This window comes from Alosa sapidissima, chromosome 12, assembly GCF_018492685.1.
Source record: "Alosa sapidissima isolate fAloSap1 chromosome 12, fAloSap1.pri, whole genome shotgun sequence".
Taxonomy (NCBI): Eukaryota; Metazoa; Chordata; class Actinopteri; order Clupeiformes; family Clupeidae; genus Alosa; species Alosa sapidissima.
In genome coordinates this window covers 20,611,957-20,630,498 of record NC_055968.1, presented here as the reverse complement: position 1 = coordinate 20,630,498, position 18,542 = coordinate 20,611,957, and the positions used below count along the sequence as shown (strand labels likewise).

At 46.7% G+C, this 18,542-nt stretch overlaps 1 protein-coding gene across 5 annotated transcripts in view; it reads right to left on the bottom strand.

The window, feature by feature from the left end:
• The window catches only part of shroom2a (shroom family member 2a), a 44,572-nt gene that overhangs the window by 4,813 nt on the left and 21,217 nt on the right, over nucleotides 1-18,542 (bottom strand). For 2 of the 5 annotated variants that reach the window (XM_042112045.1, XM_042112046.1), the window contains exons 3-6: nucleotides 11,452-11,574; nucleotides 7,929-10,467; nucleotides 7,392-7,474; nucleotides 798-1,487 (exon numbers count right to left, since the gene is read on the bottom strand). In XM_042112045.1, the coding sequence (XP_041967979.1) occupies nucleotides 798-1,487; nucleotides 7,392-7,474; nucleotides 7,929-10,467; nucleotides 11,452-11,574 (3,435 nt within the window). Of the gene's footprint in view, nucleotides 1-797; nucleotides 1,488-7,391; nucleotides 7,475-7,928; nucleotides 10,468-11,451; nucleotides 11,575-11,948; nucleotides 11,967-12,413; nucleotides 12,516-15,251; nucleotides 15,643-18,542 lie in introns of those variants that run through there. The other 3 variants (XM_042112048.1, XM_042112049.1, XM_042112047.1) reach the window with 3 other exon arrangements.

Sequence of the window (18,542 nt, the reverse complement as noted above, 5' to 3'; positions counted from 1 at the left end):
GGACTCCTCCCAGTGTGTTGGCTCCACCGCGGCCGGAATGCTGCACTGTACAAATCTCTAAAGCAGCCCTTCCCTGAGACCCAGTGTGCAAAGGGAGAGGAGGAGAGGAAAAAAGAGAACACAAAAAAGAAAAACCCACAGCACTCTACGATGACAATTTAAGACTTGAAACTTGAAACATGACCTGTCCATGGCAGCCTTAAACATGCTTCATGAATAGAACATACATACAGAAAGACAGTCACACATACACACACACACACACACACACAAGCATGCCGCTTACAGTGCGGAGGGCTATCAATAAGCCTCTTGTATGTGTATGAATACAATAAGGACAGACATGGTGGAGCGCCGTCATTAAATTACTGGGCTGGAGAGACAGACTCTTTCCAGTGATAAATTTAAGACTCCAGCAGCAGGAGGGGGAAAAAAAGAAAAAGAAAAGAAGAAAAAAAAACAGCAACCCAGCTGTGTGGTTTTAGAAGTGGAAAACTCCACTGCTGCTGTTGCACTTCTGCAGGATGTGCGGACAGAGAGAGAGAGAGAGAGAGAGAGAGAGAGAGAGAGAGGGAGAAAGAGAGAGAGGGCGATACAAAGAGAGGGAGAGAGAGAGAGAGAGAGAGGGGTCAGAGAGAGTGAGTGAGTGAGAGGAAAGAGGAACGAGGAAAATTCACATAATGTGAGAAGCTCGAGCAGACAGAAAAAGATGCCGGTCACAGACAGGACCGGGCAACAACCAACAACCGGGCGACGGGTTGGGGGGGGGTCGGGGTCGGGCGGAGCCCAGCTCTTACCTTTCAGGGGCTTCATCCTGCAGGGAGACGGGGGGCTTGTCGGTCAGCCTCTGGGGAGAGAACTGGGGCGAGGGTGAGCGCTGGCCCTCCATGGTGGGCTTGGCCAGCGCCGGGGCCCCGTGCGAGGGCTGCTGCGGGGGCGGGGGCAGCGCAGGCTCCGGCTTCAGCTCCAGCTTTTCCTCCTCCTTTTTCTTCTCCGCCTCCTCTTTCTTCTCCTCCTCCTCCTCCTCCTCTTCCTCCTTCTTCAGTATCTCCAGATCCCTGTGTGGACAGAGGGCGGGGTCAGCTTCGGTGTTGGGGGAGTGGAAATGCAGGACTCCGCCCTGAAAGCCGGAAAAGGGGAGGGGGGTGGGGGGTGGGTCGGGGAGGGAGGGTGCAGTGTCTGGATGCTGGTACCTGTCCGGGCGGGGCAGCACTTGTCTCTTCCAGAGGGTTTGGGGATAGGGTTGCGGGTGCAGGTGCAGGTGAGGTGGAGCAGGGTCGACTGGGTCGGGGAGGAGCGTGGCTGGAGGAGGACTAGGGGGAGGAGGGAGAGGGGCGTCCCACGCTGGGGAGTCGAGGTTCTCCAAAGGTGCTGGGGGAGGAGGAGGTGGAAGAGGTGGTAGAGGAGGAGGGGGCAGGTCTGGGAACTGGTCGGGTTCTACAGGCTTCGGTTTTACGCGCAACTCGCTAGGTCCTCTGCCAGACAACCTGAGACAAGAAATAGAACATCACTGTAGGGTTATCACTCACTCGCACACACACACACTTTCTCCCAAGTGCTGACTAGTGCAGATCTCGTTTCAGTAATACATTTCTAAGATATGTTAGCCATTGAGCTGAGGACCATGCGACATCTGAGGGCTGCTACAAACAAACCTTCCTTTTCTCTGGGCCTGCCTAGAGTACAACTCTTCATCAGAGTGCACGCGGCACACAAAGCTCCACTGTGTCTGGTGTAAAACGATAGGAGAGGACATTTATCCCACATCTCGGCCTGTGTGTGTGCCTGGCTGCTGATGTCCAGCCTTGCGACCGCAGCAGACGGCATATTTGTGTTCCCACAGCCTCGCCAGGCTCTTGGGGAACGGACAACTGCTTTGTGTGTGTGTGTGTGTGTGTGTGTGTGTGTGGTTTTTAAAGAAAGCCTTCTTGATTTTTTATCACATATTTGGAGTACGAGGACTGTCAATGACAACACAAAATGTATGAATGGTGGTGGTGAAAAGGGGACAAATTAGCTGCTTGTCTAAAACAAAAAAACCCCACAATGGTCATTAAGGGGCCTGTTTCCCAAAATATTCCCCAGGACATCCTGCACACTTGCAGCAGTGGCACTGAAAAGAGGAGGCTCTCCTACGTATTTGACACGGGACACAAGACTTAAGTAGGCTACTTTTTCATTTTCCGATTGCCATTGGGTGTGGGGAGTCAGGGCTGGTGCTGCCGAGTGATGGTAGCTTTTTGGGTGGGGCGAGGAGCGGAGGAGCGAACGACATGCCAAAGAGGAGAGAGGTACAGTGCATGGGCGCTTGCGGCGGTGCAAACCCACGTGGTGTCTGCGAGCGTGCTGAGGCGTGCAGCTCCGCCACCGTGTCAGCAGTCTGTAATCAGACGCAGTGCGGTCACAGTGCCCGGCCAACACCGTTATTACCAGTCTACATCTGGTAGGAACCCGGGCCTTAATATGAGTCTAGGTAGCAATGCACTATATTCTTCTCTTCAACGTCATATCAGCACCTAATCCAAATCATTGCCACTAGTGATAAATCGATCAATTGGTGGTTTTAGACCTCTTCACAAACACGAAATTAAGGGACAGTCCCATGCACTTTTAAGTTTTGAATATACATATAGTATATTGAAATACATTAATAGGCCCAAATAACAAAACTGAGATACACTCTTAAACCTACTGCCTGATGAAAATGATTCACTGCACATGGTTTACCAAGCAAATGCAAAAAGTTAACTTATTGAAGGAGCAGCTTGAATAGGATTGCACCGAATGCTTTGGGAAAATGTAATACAATGCTATAGAATTTTTATCTAGTCAGCATAGTTCAATCACAATATCCATATTTAACATCTAAAGATTATGCCCAAATACTTCTGACCATTTTAAGTGCTTTGCCATCTCCTATGCATGTTTGTATTGTATGCATCATCCAAATGTACACCATAACAGGTTTACTGCTACTCTTACCTTGGCCAGCTGGATGGATAACAAAATTGTTGCATCTTATTAAAAACATTCCTCCTCTCTACTGATCATCAATCTTTTGTAGCAACTCGTTTTCTTTTAAGCTGAAGTAACAGATTGTAGAACTGATTTATGGATACGCTAGACTCTTTGAGGTTTCTTTTTTTTGTTGCTCTACACAAGATCTGAGACCCTGTCTATAAACCTTTAAAATCCCACCACACTGGGCCAAAGTCTGTCAGCAGGACTGTTTATTGATGTGGACATACTTTCAGTATGATGAGCTCTGGTTCAATACTATAAGGATCCAAGTCTGGCCTCGTAGAATTCAACCCAACAAATCAGTCCGTTCTTCTTCCTTTAACTCTAGTCCCAAAGCATAGATTATTAAGCTGTGCTGTCTGGACTGGATTCCATCTGTGTTTCAATAGGTTACTCGGGGAGAAAGAAAAACATGGTCTGAATTTTTGGTCCCCCTCTAACAAGAAACAGGAAATCCACACTACAAAATATAAGAGTAGATTAAAAATTCACTGCAGGCGCAAGATGTGATAAGACACAATTAAGACATTGAAGGCAAGTCCTGTTGATGACTGCAAATGCCATGCCATGCAGCAGTTGTCTCTTCAAAAATAAAAGTTCAGCTAAAGTGGCAGACAGAGACTGTCCATGAAAGACTAACAGTTTGGTTGTAGCTCACATGGGAAAATGTCACCAACTTTTCTTCCTGAGGTTTCACAATGATCCTTACATTACTTACCCTGGCTGTATCGGCTGTGAGATTGTGGTCGATCCTGCCCCAAATCTGCCTTTTCCAAGGCACATATTGTACTATATTACCTGCCCTTCAGGGTGGCTTTTTTATTTAAAGCTATCAAGGGTCTAAATGCATGCTATAAACTTGCTTAAATGTATACGAATGACTGTGTGCTTCCAGTTAGACAAAAAGAGTGCTGAAAATGAAACCTCGACAAACACAAAAGAGCCAGGCCTGGAGAATCGTAGAATCCCCAATATGATGACAGCTGACTGAGACAAGACAACTGTTCCATTGTGCACTCATTCATCACCTCTTAATTCTGTCATCCCCAGCCGATTTATTACACAAGGGCTAAGGTGTAATTACAGTGGAGTAAGAGACTGAACCAACGTCATGGTGGTATTTCTATGGAGTAAATCATTCACAACTAAGGCACTTATGTACCCAGCACTCTTAAAAGTCAAGCAATTACACAAAAAGTTAGCAATCATTCTTAATCGTCCTGATAGGGGGTGCATAATGTTAAATAATGTCTCTCCAAGCAATGACGACCTAACCACCAGAGTGATTCCTAGAAATCTGGAACCCTGAAGCGGGACCACCATAAGCCAACAACTGACACTTTATCAAAATGTTTTTGTGGTTCGATATCTGGACTTACCGATGGCCAAGACTATGTCCTGGTAGTCTCATAATGTGACCGTGTGGAGCAGGGAAGCCTGTACTCTCCTGAATGTGCACTGACAGGCGCTACCAGGATCTGTTTTCCCCAGATATCCACGACACATCTGGGTGGGGTCCAGGCAAGCTCACCTGACACACTTAGGTCTAACAACCACCACACACTCCCTTTGTTATGCAAATGAATCCAGTCATACAGGATGGCTCGGTCAACAGAGCTACCTCAGAATGGATACTTTACACCTTGCCATGGGTTGCACTCCATGGAGGGTGGAGGGGGTTTAACACAAAAGACCTTTCCTGAAAAGATACAGGAAAAACTTGTTGAGCCTCACTCACTACTGGTGAAATGTACTTGGCAGTGAACAATAACAGGGTCAATCAAAAGTCGCTACACCGACAGCGCTTGATTTTTTACACCATTTTCACTGAGTGACTTACAGCAGCGAAGGGGGATGTGCAATTTCAGCAGTAAACCGGCACTTTGGAACATCTTTAACACAAGCAGTAGTCAGGACTTGATCACTTGATAGGGTGCAATTTAAAAGCTTAACGTGATGGATGCAGGGATTTGCACGCAACATGGTTATTAAAGAGAACCATCCCTTGCAGTCACCCTGTGGAAACATAAACAGAGAGCCTGGGAGACAGAAGGGACAAACCTTTAAAAATCTGAGGCTTTAAACTGTGGCTTTTACTTCACACAAAAAAACACAAAAGGAATCTGGCTTTTTTGAGGTGAAAAAAAAAGTTTACAGGGCTCTCCGTTTTATCACTTTTTAATGTTTGTTAAGGGGGAGAGCCAGATAGGCCATTTTTTCTGTCTGCTACCGACACTGACGAAAAGACTTACATTTAGGGTTAGGATTTAATGCTTGTTAAGGGCTGGGGGTTGCATGAGGATAGCCCATTTTGTCTGCCTTCTGCTGACAATGAGCAAAAAGACTTTTCGGGTTAGGGATTTAGCGCTAGTGAGGGCTGGGGGTTGTATGAGGGGGGTTAGGGTTAAGTTACAGTATGGTCTGGATTAGGTGATGGATAACTGAGGGTCAGGGCTAGTGGTATGTGCCTGTTGGTGCACAAAGGCTGTATACAGCTTGCATAGCGTTTGAAACTAGAACAGGTAACCCAAATAAAATGCTGCAGCTTTTTTTTTGTTTACATATTTGCTTTGCCAGTGAAGGGATCCCTTGACTAACAAACACTACCGTTTCCTAATAACGATAAGACAATTCAAGTTGTGGATGGATGGAGACAGACAGACTGATTACCGCACTGCAACCCCCTCTCAGGGCGAGCTCTGATTGTTGCCCTCACGTTATTAGGTGAGAGGTTGGTGGAGAGTGATAAGCCACTGAATAACAGCACCTAAATTAGGCCATTATTGTGTGCCCCAAAGCAGCATGATGTCATGTGTTTGCGTAAGAATTACACTCATTGGTTCCTGCCGATCACATGACAGGTCAGCAAACAGGCTCCACATGACCATCACACAGCCTCCACCCAGAGAGCATACAGTGACAAACCTGTTCACACCTACAATGCCCACTGCACCAACTGAATCCAATCCGAAGTTCTCCGAAATGTTTCAATAAAAATGACGTAATCAAGACTCATTGAAAAGCATTTGTCAGGGGCCCCTCTAATCTTTTCAGTGACGCAATTCATCCAAATAGTGTAGCTTAGGGGGTCATCAATGTGGCATCCCGACTAGCCACACTCTAAGTAGCAAATCCCTCATCTCTGTCACTGCAGACCACCGAGTTCAGGCTGAAGTAGCAGAGACACTAATTAGCACATGCAGAGAAACATAGGGGTAAGGTAAGGGTGTGCTGCTGCATAATTACTGTGGCACTGTGGCTCGAGACGGATGGCATCAAGCTGGGACTGGAGTCCAGCGGCTTGGTACCATCCTAATGTATTATTCAACCGCAGCAGGGCTGCTGGTGTGCACACAAAGGCGTTTTTCTAGTGCTCACAGGGAATGTTGTCATATTCAAAGGGCCCTGTTCTCCGCACTCTCATTGAATTAAGCATTTAGGTCACCCTACGCTGGCATCAAATGGCTCTTCTGTGTAATGGGCACATGTTCATATTGCAAATATGCTGCAGGCAACTTTTATTCTCCCTAAGATGCCAGAGGGGCAAACAAAAAGCCCTTTCTCAGGATGTGTGGACATGTCATAAAGCAAATCTGGGCTCCAGCAATTAAAAACTAGGAATGAGTAAGGAATACCTTCCATAACACAGGCTAAAACATATAATTTTGTGGCAGATTTGTGCCAGATTTATGTAATGGACACGCAGTGGCTTAAATGTGGAAAAAAAAAAAACTACTGATAACATTGATCTGGTCTACATAACAAATAAACCAAAAGGTGGGCCAATGCTAAGCAGTGAGAACTCCTAACTCCTCCAGCTCCTAGCGTAGTAAACTCTGCAATCTTGTCCCTGTGTGCCGCGGTCTCTGTGGTATTCCTGGTTGAGCTGATAAGACACTTCCTCTTGTATCACGCTGCAGCCCACACTTCAGAGCCACCCGTCTCCATACAAAGCCCAGTCAGTGTGCAGATGACCTGTGTTGTCACAGCTGGGTTGTGGCCGTGCCAACCGTCTACCCCAGGCCATAAAGAGTGGTCTGTTCCTCTATGATCTCGAGCATGCAAGGCGCCCCACGGGGTTGGATTCCTCTCTCTCTCAAACCAAAGGCTCTTAATAGAAGCTGTTAGCATTAGCCATTTAGGTTTTACTTAGATCCCAGCATAATCTCTTTCGGGTCTACCCACACGGATGCCACAACAAAGATCTAAAAGCCTACTAAATATTATTAAACAATCAAGACCAGCTTTGTGATACTATCAGTGCAATATCAATAGTGAGACTAAATCCTCCCAAATAAATGCCAACAAAAGAAACTTTTTTCAGCAGACATTGAGACTGCATTGAGACTTGTACAAGACTGACTCCTTACCTTGTACCAGACCTCTGTAGCTCGGAGAGCTTGCTCTCTGTGTGCGCGTACTCGGCTGATTTCCGTCCTCGCACTGGGATGTTCTGTGAGGATAAAGAGCACACGAGCGGTTCTTCAGAACACTTAAACAGTCGAGTACCTGAGACTAGAACACCAACCCCATCCTCGACTTGGAGTGCAATAACCTTGTCTGCATGACGTGACTATTGTTGTCTGCAGCCTTTCACTTCTTTTTACTGCTGCTCTGTCAGCTCCTTCTCCTTCTGAGTGTTCCTTCTGCATGCTTCACTACGTCTGCGGGTGTGTCTTTATAGGCAAACCTGGATTAATGTTTGACTTAGCGTCTTCTTTCATTCTCCTATTACTCACTGTGTCGACCTGTCTAAACAAGGCATGGCTACTCATTCATCTTGAGGGACCTAGCGTCTCAAAAGAGCAGTGTAAATCCCCACCAACACCAAAGCTTTCAGGGTGTTAAATTATAGGTAAACAGTGGGAAAGTTAAACTAGTCCAGCATAAACAAAACACTAGTTTACCTGGCCATAGAAGTCAGCAGAGGGGGAGGACCTGGACCTCTCGTGAACACATGGTGGTTTACTTCTCTCCTCCACAGCTGGGTCCAAGATGTTATCTGCAGAGTGATACCTTCCTGTGGGCTTTGACTCCGGGGGTTTCCTCTGGATGTTCCATGTGGCTTCATATTCTGCAAACGTGCCCAACCTCTGGTTCTCCAGCCCCTGCACTGAGCTGAGGCCATCTTGGCCCTCCATGGAACTGCCCTGCGGAGGAGTTCCAGAACGCTTTCTCTCTGTGACATCCTCGGTCTGCCCTGGCTGTGGCATTCCACCACCAGGCCTGGTCACCCTGCGGTCATCGGAGGCATGTTGCTGTGGCTGCTTAGGAAGTGGTTTGGGAAAGGCTGGCTTTCCTGTGGCTTCGTAGAGCTTGCGCCGCCCTGCTGAGGACACAGCACTGTCTGGGGGGCATGGGGGGTCCTCATCAACTCCGACCTCGTGAATCTTATCCGGCTCGGAGAACGATCGCACCTTCTTGTCTGCAGGAATGCGCTTCCGTGACCCGATGCGGGACACCTGGCCACCAGCGGACGCAGGTTTTGTCTGCAGGACTTCGGAGACACTGGGCAGGGAGGCTCCCTCTTTACGACTAATGGCTGTTGTGGTGGGAGGACCTGGCAGCTGGGGCTCAGGATGCTCAAGCAATACCGGCTCCAAGTCTCTCCTTCTGAACGAGGTGGCCTTCAAGACCCGGGCCTGTGCCTCCTTCAGATGGTCTTTATAAGAGCTTGTGAAGGACCCTTCGGCTGAGGTTGGCGAATGGTCTGGCGTCTCCTCGGCCTCCTCGGTGGAACTCAGGGTAGCGGCACTTCTGCTCTTCTGCAGCTGAGCCCTCTTCATCTGGATCTCATTGCGCAGTGTGGTGGCGAACCGATCAGTGCGACGTACCTGCTTGCCATTGACAATCTCCACAACTTCCTTTGATCCTTCAGCTCCACTGCCTGGGGCTCCATCATCCTGCTCAGAGTTTCCTTTGGAAAGGGAGTGCAGCATGGGCGTTTTCTGTGGGCATATCTTAATCTGCCCCTGGGGCTGCCAAAGCTCCTGGGCAGGCTCCTTTGCCGCTGGAGCGCCAGAAGTCCTCCTCTGTTCAGTTTGCTTACTCGGTGGATAGCTCATGTAGTATGGCTCTGAAACGGGCCCACTGTTCCTTCTCTGACTTGACCTCTGCTCAACATTTAGTGTTACCTTTGATACTTCCAGTGAACTAGCAGGGCTGATAGCAGAGTACTGGTTCTCCCCTTGCTTGCACTGTCCATTACTGTTTAGGTTGTACTGTAGTACCTGAGTTGGAGGATACTTGGGTTTACTAACCCCCCCTTGAGCACTGACAGAATTCCTCTCCCCTCCACCTTGTGCCATCTCTGGACTAGAACCAGCCTTCCAGTCTTCCATCTTTGCTATGGAGGCCTGGGATACTGACTGTGGCTGTCTAGAAGTAACACAGTAGTACCGGCTGTGGCCTCCGCTGTCTGCGTTCTGATCGATGGCATTTGAGGATAAAGAAGTGCTTGGTGTCTTTCCTTGGTTCTGGTTGTAGATCTGAGAGTGGTTGTTGGTGGGCAGCTCTTGCATGCTGCTGTAGTAACCACTGATGTTCTTAGTTCTGGGTGCTGACACAGCCCTGGCCTGGGCATGTAAAGTGCTCTCATCACTGTACTGTCGTTGATGGTAGGGCGTGTGGGAATAAGCTGGCGGGAGACCAACTCGTACGTCAGTGCTGGAGAAAGAGTATGTCTTGTTGGAGTTCAACTGCGGCTGGCTGTAGGCCTCTCCTGAAATGTAGGGACTGACAATGTCATTTTTACTTGGAATATAACTACGGCGAGCCTCCGAGCCCCTCTCGCTACCTTGATAGTCTAACCCTTTGCCTTGAGACTTCAATTGTGCATGAGCCCCCGGGGCTTCTGGGTAAGCGATTACCATTCCTTTCTCGTGGACCTTGGTCACAGCAAAGCTATCGCTGCGGGTTGGGGGTGGAGGTGGCGGAGGGGAAGGGGCTGACGTCTTCCTCTTGTCTGGCACGTGCCACACAGGTCCAAAGTTGGTTCGACTCGAGCTTGAGTGCCGGGAGCCTGACTGTTCCTCAGTCCTGGGTGGCTCGCCACTTCCCGTGCCCGAGGGCAACTGTAGGTAGCCTGGACGCTCATCCTGCCGCACCCCTTCACCAACACTATGCCTTCCATTGGTGTGCCTACTTCCCGAATCCCACTGGTTGACCTTATAAAGCATGTTTTCAGTGGAGGCTGCGTTACTGTTAGAAAGGGTATAATCTGGTGTGCCAGAGCTCGTGGAAAAAGAGCTGTATGCTGAGTCACGTTTGCCGCCTCCGAGGTGCTCCACGCTGTTGTTGTTGGACTTCCCTGGAGACAGACGCCCAGGTGGGTAAGGGTGGGGCGCGTGCTCTAGGCTGTCCATGCTGCCCAGAGAACTGAACTGGTCAGACACTCGGCGCAGGTTTGTCTGGTCCCAGCCAGATGAGAGATCCGTTGAGGATGAACTATAGAGAAGGCAGGAAGGGAAAAGGGGTTAAATAGACCTATGTGGCAGTTTGCTGTTTAAAGGAATTATCCGGAGTAAAATGCACTTTAGATCAATTTACGGATGATTGGGGGTACATACGTTGAGTTGACATCAAAATCATGTCGTTCGGATGTGTTTTGAGAAAGTTCGATTTTACCGTTTTTAGTCTAAACTTGTTAGCCTGGAAGTGACCAGGGCATGTCATTTCGCCGCTACAAAGCGCTATTTTTATACCTCTTCTACAGTTCCAATCAACATTACACTTACGTGGTAGTGAGTAGAGGGTCCCTAAAGCCAAACCGAAGTATCCCGAGGTCTTTAAGTGGTCGGATAGAGAGTCAAGAATGAATTTCATCAAGCCAGTACCTTTCCGGAAATGTTGCTGTTGCTGCTGCAGCTGGTATCTTTAGGGGAAAGTCCGTAGGATTCTCCCAATCATCTGTATGTACTCCCAATCATCCGTAAATTGATCTAAAGTGCATTTTACTCCGGATAATTCCTTTAAGTGAGTTCGATCGATTAGGACTCTAATGGTGGCTTTTTTCCCTGCAAACTAATAAACTCACACTGTATATCCTGATTTTATAGTTTAATTTGCCTCAAAATTTGTGGTTGTTATAGGCCAAAAATATTCATACAGGAACAAAGGAAACAGTTCCAAAGAGATGGAGTCCCTAGAAGCACTAGGTGATGCTCTTTCATTGTTTTCTGTGTTAAAGATTAAATCAACATTGACAAATACTTGCAGAGGTACCCATGGCTGACATTGTATCTTAGATGCTGCGTTGTTAATTAAAATAAGCATCCTATGATTATTATTATTGCTATGATTTAAGTACAAATATAATTTTTCAAGATAAGCTGCAAGCAGGATGATGACCTGACCTTTTCTTACTTAACACGGGCCAATTTGGCAGCTTAAAAGTAAAACTGAAGATTACTTCACTAAATCATGAGTCACCTTGCATCATATCTTGTTTGCCAGACTGGCGAGGGTGTTGACTGTGCTTTGGACGTCTCCGATTGGCCCTCGTTGAACTTGGTTGAATGCCAGGAGTGAGGCCTGCTTACAGGTTCATTCCTCCTGCAGGATTGGGAGAAAAGAAAAGGAAATGGAAAAGAAAAAGGGGAAAAAGAAAGAAGTGTTAGATTTAATGAACTACTGCTCTGTTGAAATGCACCTCTACACAGCTGCTTGTGACAGTCCACTTGAGAAAACACACAAGGACATCACACCAGATCAACCACAGCAAATGGCACATGCGACAGCGAGCGGAGGATAATATTCCCTAAACACGAACACCTGACAAAGGCTTCCTTAAGGAGCTGCCAATTCAAACACATATTACCCACAAGCCACAGAGAGCCATTCTTTCATGCACAGTCCAAAACATAAAAGGTCACACAAGAGGTTTCATCACATTGCAATCACTCGCAGTCTTGCATTTAAAAACATACCCTTTGAAGCGGTTCTTTCTGCAATGCATGTTGGGAGAAAAAAAATAAAAAAGAATACTGTAACTTAGTGTGTTCTCAAAAGAAATAGCAGAAGACATGTTGCTCTTGACCTGGCAGACATCAACCTCCACGTTGTAAACATGTCCTTATAGCTAAGAATATCACATTGAACAATTTTCTTAGTTTATACAAACAAGGAACAACTGAAACTGTTGGTCAAAGCAAAGACAAAAACCAGACAAGAAGACGTTACAACCATTTATTATAGGATACTAAAATGGAAAGTTGGCAGGTAGAAGATGGAACTGGAGAGTGAATAACTGGGGCAAAGAACTGGCAACTGGACCAAGGGAAATGACATCACAAGACGATGGTAGAGATGGGATGATGGACGAGCAGAACTGATTGGATGATGGCAAAGTTGGGAAGGTATAGGGTTGGTGTTGGTTTCTATGGTGCCATTACCTCATGGAACTTCGCAAAATCTTCGTGAGAAAGCTCCTGGCCACATGCACGTCACTCTCTGATGGCATTTTCTGTGCTACAATATCCACCATTTTCATTTTCCTGGGTTAGAGTAGAGGAGGAACACAAAGCCTGAAGTTCTGAATTCAGTGTGAGCTGGGAAAAAGGGACACTGCCACTACTACACAGACACAAGACACATGAAACCGAAATACTTATGTATGCATGCATCTGTGTGTGGTCAAGGATGGCGAATGACTAACCAACAACATACTTTGGACACAAAACACTACATTAAACAACATAACAATTAAACAGCGACACGACTACAGAGGACAAACAGACGGAGAGAGAGACAACACACAAGTACACCAAACATAATGCAAACCAGAGACACTGTAAACATATGGCACACAATAGCCTATATTCTGTGTCCAGCACAAAGGTCTTTGTTCCTCTAGGAAGAGAAAATCTACATAATGTAAAACTACTACCCTGCGGCTCCCAGCATGCTATAGTGATGCCATGGGATACTGACCCCCTCTCCTGGCCATTGGGTGCAACTAAGTGACCTCTTGCACTGAAGACAAGAGATGAGCTTTTTAAAGACATACCAACCGTGCAGAGCAGCTCCACAATGTAGAGAGCCCCCAAAGATTATCGGATCGTTAAAGTCACTTAAGCCTTGACAATTATCTCAGTGGTCCCTTCAATCAGCTCCATTGGTGTCACACTAATATAGCGGAGAGATCGGGACAGACCTGCCACAGCTCGTCCACGTCACCACTCGCCCAGCCCAAACATGGCCGATAAGAAGGCCGAGGTGAACTGGTGCGCTGAGACTGCCATATGGTCCTCGGGGGCTACAGAGCCCCAGCATGGGGCTGGTGGGGGCTTAGAGGCCTTGGAATGTCTCACAAAAACCAGATCAGCTGCCTCCCTACCCTGGGCAATCTGTTGTCTGCCTTGGAGACTAGCCCTGTTTCAATGGCACCTCTAACCAGGAGAACATGGGGGATCAACAACAATGCATAAGCTACAATAGGCTTTATAACAGAGTAGGAACTGTACACTTTACACATCCTGCTATGTGGATACTCAATCACTAATCTTGACAATCACAGTTGAACATCAAAACCTAGTGAAAAAACATAATGAAGAATGGTTTAAGAGTAATCATTTAAAATGGCCCAACACTTTTTTTGCAAAGTATTTGCAAAGAACATTAACTCGCAAGTCGCAAGCCCAATGTTCACCATCTATAATACCTGTTAAGGGTGAATTTCAAGATGCTACATTCCACTAATTTGAGTTTTATGGGTTTCTAAGCCTAAGCTCAAGGCATTCCTATCCACATATGCTACCTCAAACTCTGTTACAACAAGGCACACACCCCTACACTTGACCCGTGCGCCCTTAGCATTCTCATCTTTCACAACAGCACTGCCTGTCTAAAAACACGCCAAAATGATTTGACAACACAACTGCAAAAACACTATATGCCCAACAAAACCCCAAAGAATTTCAAGTCAAACTTCATTAGACGTGGGCATAAATCAACCCCCACTGGGTAGAGGGGTGTTATTTTGCCCCCTTGACTGGTGAGGTCATTGTGGGGGCTGCGAGAGGTTTATCCTCTAGGTCTAGGTCTCACCCCACTCTCTCTCATTGAGCAAGGGACGCCTCACAATGGCCCTTTCGACCAAGAGGTCAAGGGGTCTTAGCCCCTTTCGACAACCTGCCCTGCATTTAAGCGGGATCGCTAAGCTGGTGTGTAGTGTAGTGGGGCAACACAAAAGTCCATTCCTTAATCACAAGTCCTTTAAGAAGTTATGTAACTTAATGTCTAAAATTAATTAACTTAATGTCTAAAAGTTCTTCTTGATTCTGACTTGGTGAGTTAAACACTCTAGTCTACATAAGCTTAGTCTTATTATACACTGGATATTTCTCCAAAAACATTAAGCTAGGTCAATAAACTCCAGTGACGCTGTGAACTCAACCGAACACAGCTTCCTGCAATTTGGTAAAACTAAGCCTCCTTTAGCTGCATAAACTATCTTGCGAGCGATCTCTGTGCAAGCCACACATGGCGCTTGCCATTGAGATGCAAATGGGCTTGTTTTTATTAGACGCATTGTCAGGGCTACAGCTGGTCCAGCACAGATATGCCAGAGCAGTGAATCAGAGGAGCCGGAGAGCTATGGAGGGCATGGAGGGGTGTGGGGGAGAAGGGGGGACTTGTGGGGAAAGTCCCCCTTCACTGTTTTCAAAGGGAGGTACGTTCAAAAACAAACAAATCACTACTGCAAAGACCGGAGCCAAACTGACTCCCCTGGAACAAACCATTCAGAGCACCAACCAGAAGAAAGAAAAACACATCTCTTTGAGAGAGGGGAGAAAGGAAAACAGGTCGAGCTAAGTTGATTAAACATGATGCCTGGTAAGTTCTCACACTGTAGCTAAGTTGTAATAGGAACACTAAACACTAGGCCTACATTGTTTATAACGGCTTAGTCTAAGATGCATTGCCCAGTGCTAGACTAAAATCCTGATTTGGGTCAAGATGCATACCTCAGGTTTCACAGTTTGTAACACACAGTCCCTCAAAACAACACCAATCTTCAAGGGTAAAAAGACAGGAAGAAAAAAAAACAAAAAAAACATGCACACCCCAATCTGAACCCTAAAATTCCAAACAATCAGACATGTCTGAGACATACACAGAGACGTCTAAATTCAACAAAGACACAACAAGGTGGTGAGAAACAAAGGCTGCTGACAAACAAAACACAACACAGACGACATAATGGTGATAATAAAACTCTCCAAACTCACCAGACTCCAAAAACAGTGGAGAGGTGGAAAAACTCTTGATGCCAAAAAACCCTCCTTCAACAGGTGCCAAGGGGTGCTGTGAGCGTGGTCGTCGCAGACCTGAGACCCTCAGCGAGAGGAGAGACTGCAGACAGCTCCCGGCTCTGCCCCAGTGCTCTCCTCGGGCTGTGCATTCCACAAGCACTTCAAAAGACAGGCCAAGACAAAGACAGTGTGCTACATACGGCTCGCTGTGGCCGGCGGAGGGGCCATCTCTTCCGTTGCGCCTAACAGGCCGTGTTCCAAGACAGACCAAGAAAGTGAGCTTTTATGACATCCAACACAGGGAGCTCGGAGTCCAGTCAAGGCAAACCGCGTGCATATAGACAGACTAACTTGTGGTCTGTGCATTTTAGTGGGGGCAGACCTCCCAAAGGATTATGGTGGTTTTACCCCCTGAAAGGAGGTGAGGGGTGCTGAGAGGAGAGTCAGAGGGGGGGGTAGGGTCGTAGCCAGTCCCCTTTAAGTAATCTGGCAGCCTCTTCCCTCTCATTGGCTTGGGCCCTCTATGCTAATGAGCAATTGAGAATGCTGGACTCTCGCTCTCCCATTCCTCCCCCTTCTCCTCTCTCCATCTCCTGTTGTGCAGCAGACCTGCGTTTCTTCCATTTCTATGGCAACAGGTTGATTTCTGTGGCGGTCCAAGTGCTCTAGTTTTCTCAAGAGCGTAGTTACCCGAAACACAGTGAGCAGCTCTCTACGTCAAAGGCACACAACACACGCAAGTCACCCAATATTACAGTATGTTAGCAACCATACAAAACAAGGCTCTTGTCTTACCAAAACAAAGCATGAAATGAACTGAAAGTAAAACAAAATGGCAGCTCCAATAACAATAGTTAAAGAAATACAGGGAAAAGGGGCCTTTAAAATAACAAGAATAATTTGTAGACAGACATACTAATAATCATTTACATTTATTCATTTACATTGATAATAAATGTATAATGTAATAAATGTGATGATATAAATGTAATAATCAGTGTTAAAATCATTGACACCTCAGCTTCTCCTTACAAGTTGTATATGAAGTCGGTCACCATAATGGACCCCTGACCATGGCCTGCCCCCCTGAATGATCATGTGACATGCTCTGACAGACTAGGTCTTTAGGCATCTGACAAGAGCCATCTGGACAGCACAGCATTGGCAATACCCCACATACCAGCACATAGACAACTATTAGCTATCATTTAAATAAATAAACTGATAGTAATGTTTACTTAAAAATGAAATGGGAAAGAAAGAGGTTTTGGCATTTTTTTAAATCAGGACTTGACCCACAAAGGTCTGATTAAAACCTGTCCTGGCACTCAAACAAGTTGTCTGGTGACAGGCAAGAAGATTACCGAATTGTTTAGACCTATGGTAGATGGGTGGGATTTTGCAAAACAATCTTTCACAATGATCTATTGTGAGGCCACTCTTCGCCTGTGCATTCCAGACACGGGGCCACGTTGAGGCATTTACCTTTAGATAAACAATGGTCTACATTTTCTGTTCAAAGACAAATGGGAAATCAAGGGAGACCTTTACTCTGTCTTGTTTACCCCTGTAACCAGTAGTCTGGGGTCAAAGGGATCAGATGCAAGTTTATTTTGTTTAAAAGTAAAAAAAGATTGCATTCTTTTAAACAAAAAATATTGCTGATTATTGTGACAAGAAATCCAAATTCCCAGTATTCTATCCTGTTTAAAAATGACCATACACTCCTTTCTTTACCACCACAGTACCAACAAATAACAATAAAAATGCCCCCTTCTCCTAATTATGCCTAGCTCTTGCCTAAGTCGGGAAATAAACAGTGGCCTAAAAGTGTGCTAAAAGTCTGTAACACTATATGCACAGCCGGGGAAACTGCTGACCGGGGCCGTGTGGCGGGGCGGCGGCAGTCCCCTGCGGCCCTGCAGGAGACTTGGAGGTTTGACTGCTGTCTGAGGGACTCACAAAGGCCCTTCTTCAGCTGCCTTCACAATCAGGCCAGTCATGGTAGAGCAGGGCGGCGGGGGGAGAGATGGGTGAGTGGGGGGAAGGGAGTGGAGGATGGACGGTGGTGGGGGGATTTGGGGGGCAAGAGAGGTGAAGCATGAGCCCAGCGTAATGACTAGTGCATTCCAGGGTTAAGTGACATACCAACCGGAGAGACTCACTGACCGCGGCTGATGCTGCGCAGGGTACATCTGCCTCCCTCCCACCCCTCTCCATGGCCCCCCAACCCCTGTACCAGTTAGCCTCGTCTCACACCTGGGCCTCTATTGTTCGAGGCTGACGGCGTGGAGAACATCAGCAAGACAGAGCCACTGCACGTCCCGTCACACACATGCTATCTGTTACTGCTGTTTGTTTTGTTCTGTCCATGCCATGCCATGTCCACTTCTTTTGGACATTGAGAAAGGAGAAAGGAAAAGTCCTTATTCTGCTAAATTAGCCAATCTATTAGTTAGGGTATAGACAACTTTAAGGTTAAGTAAGCAGAATTATCCCTTAAATATGTGCTGATGGTCATTAAAAGCACAATCTACCAATGCCTCTCAACTCGGCATACTGACTCAACCACTTGAACTCTAGTCCCTAGAACCCTAATCTGCTAATAAAAAAAGACAAGCTGCTCCAGACTTGGCTCACACTCCAATCATTTCTTGATTGAAAGATCCACTTGTGCAGCAGGTGACTGGCAGGCTGGAGGGGTTAGTGAGAGCCTAGTCACACTGTCAGAGGCTGAACTGGGGACAGAAAAAGAAGAGGGCCAGTGTCATCACAGTCCATCTTGCCAAGTGGCACAGCGGGCTCCCACTTTCCCCCTAGCCAATTTAAAGTCACGTTAAATTATAATTTATTTGTCCTGTAGGAAATTCCTGTAGGGAATTTGTCTTCTACATTTTACCCATTACTGGTCTACTGGTCACAAAGAAAGACAGGAGCCGTGGGGGAATGGAGGTAGGGCTGCAGGACAGCCAGTGACCCTAATGACTATCTCACTTGAACACTTTCCAAGTGTCTCCACTTGAGACATATCTAACTTTAAATCTTAAACCTGACTGGGTCAAGAGTGAGGGAGACACTAGGTACGTATGTCAAATACACTGCATGAGAAAACGCATAAAGATCAGCAATACAACTGGCTTGTTTACACACCATGGTAAGGGAAAGTAGAGTGTGGTGGACGCTGATCGTTCCAAATGTTCTGGGTCAATCACTCTGCCCTGTTTGCCATATTGGCTAATCCAGTACTGACTGACTGTACACATCTCC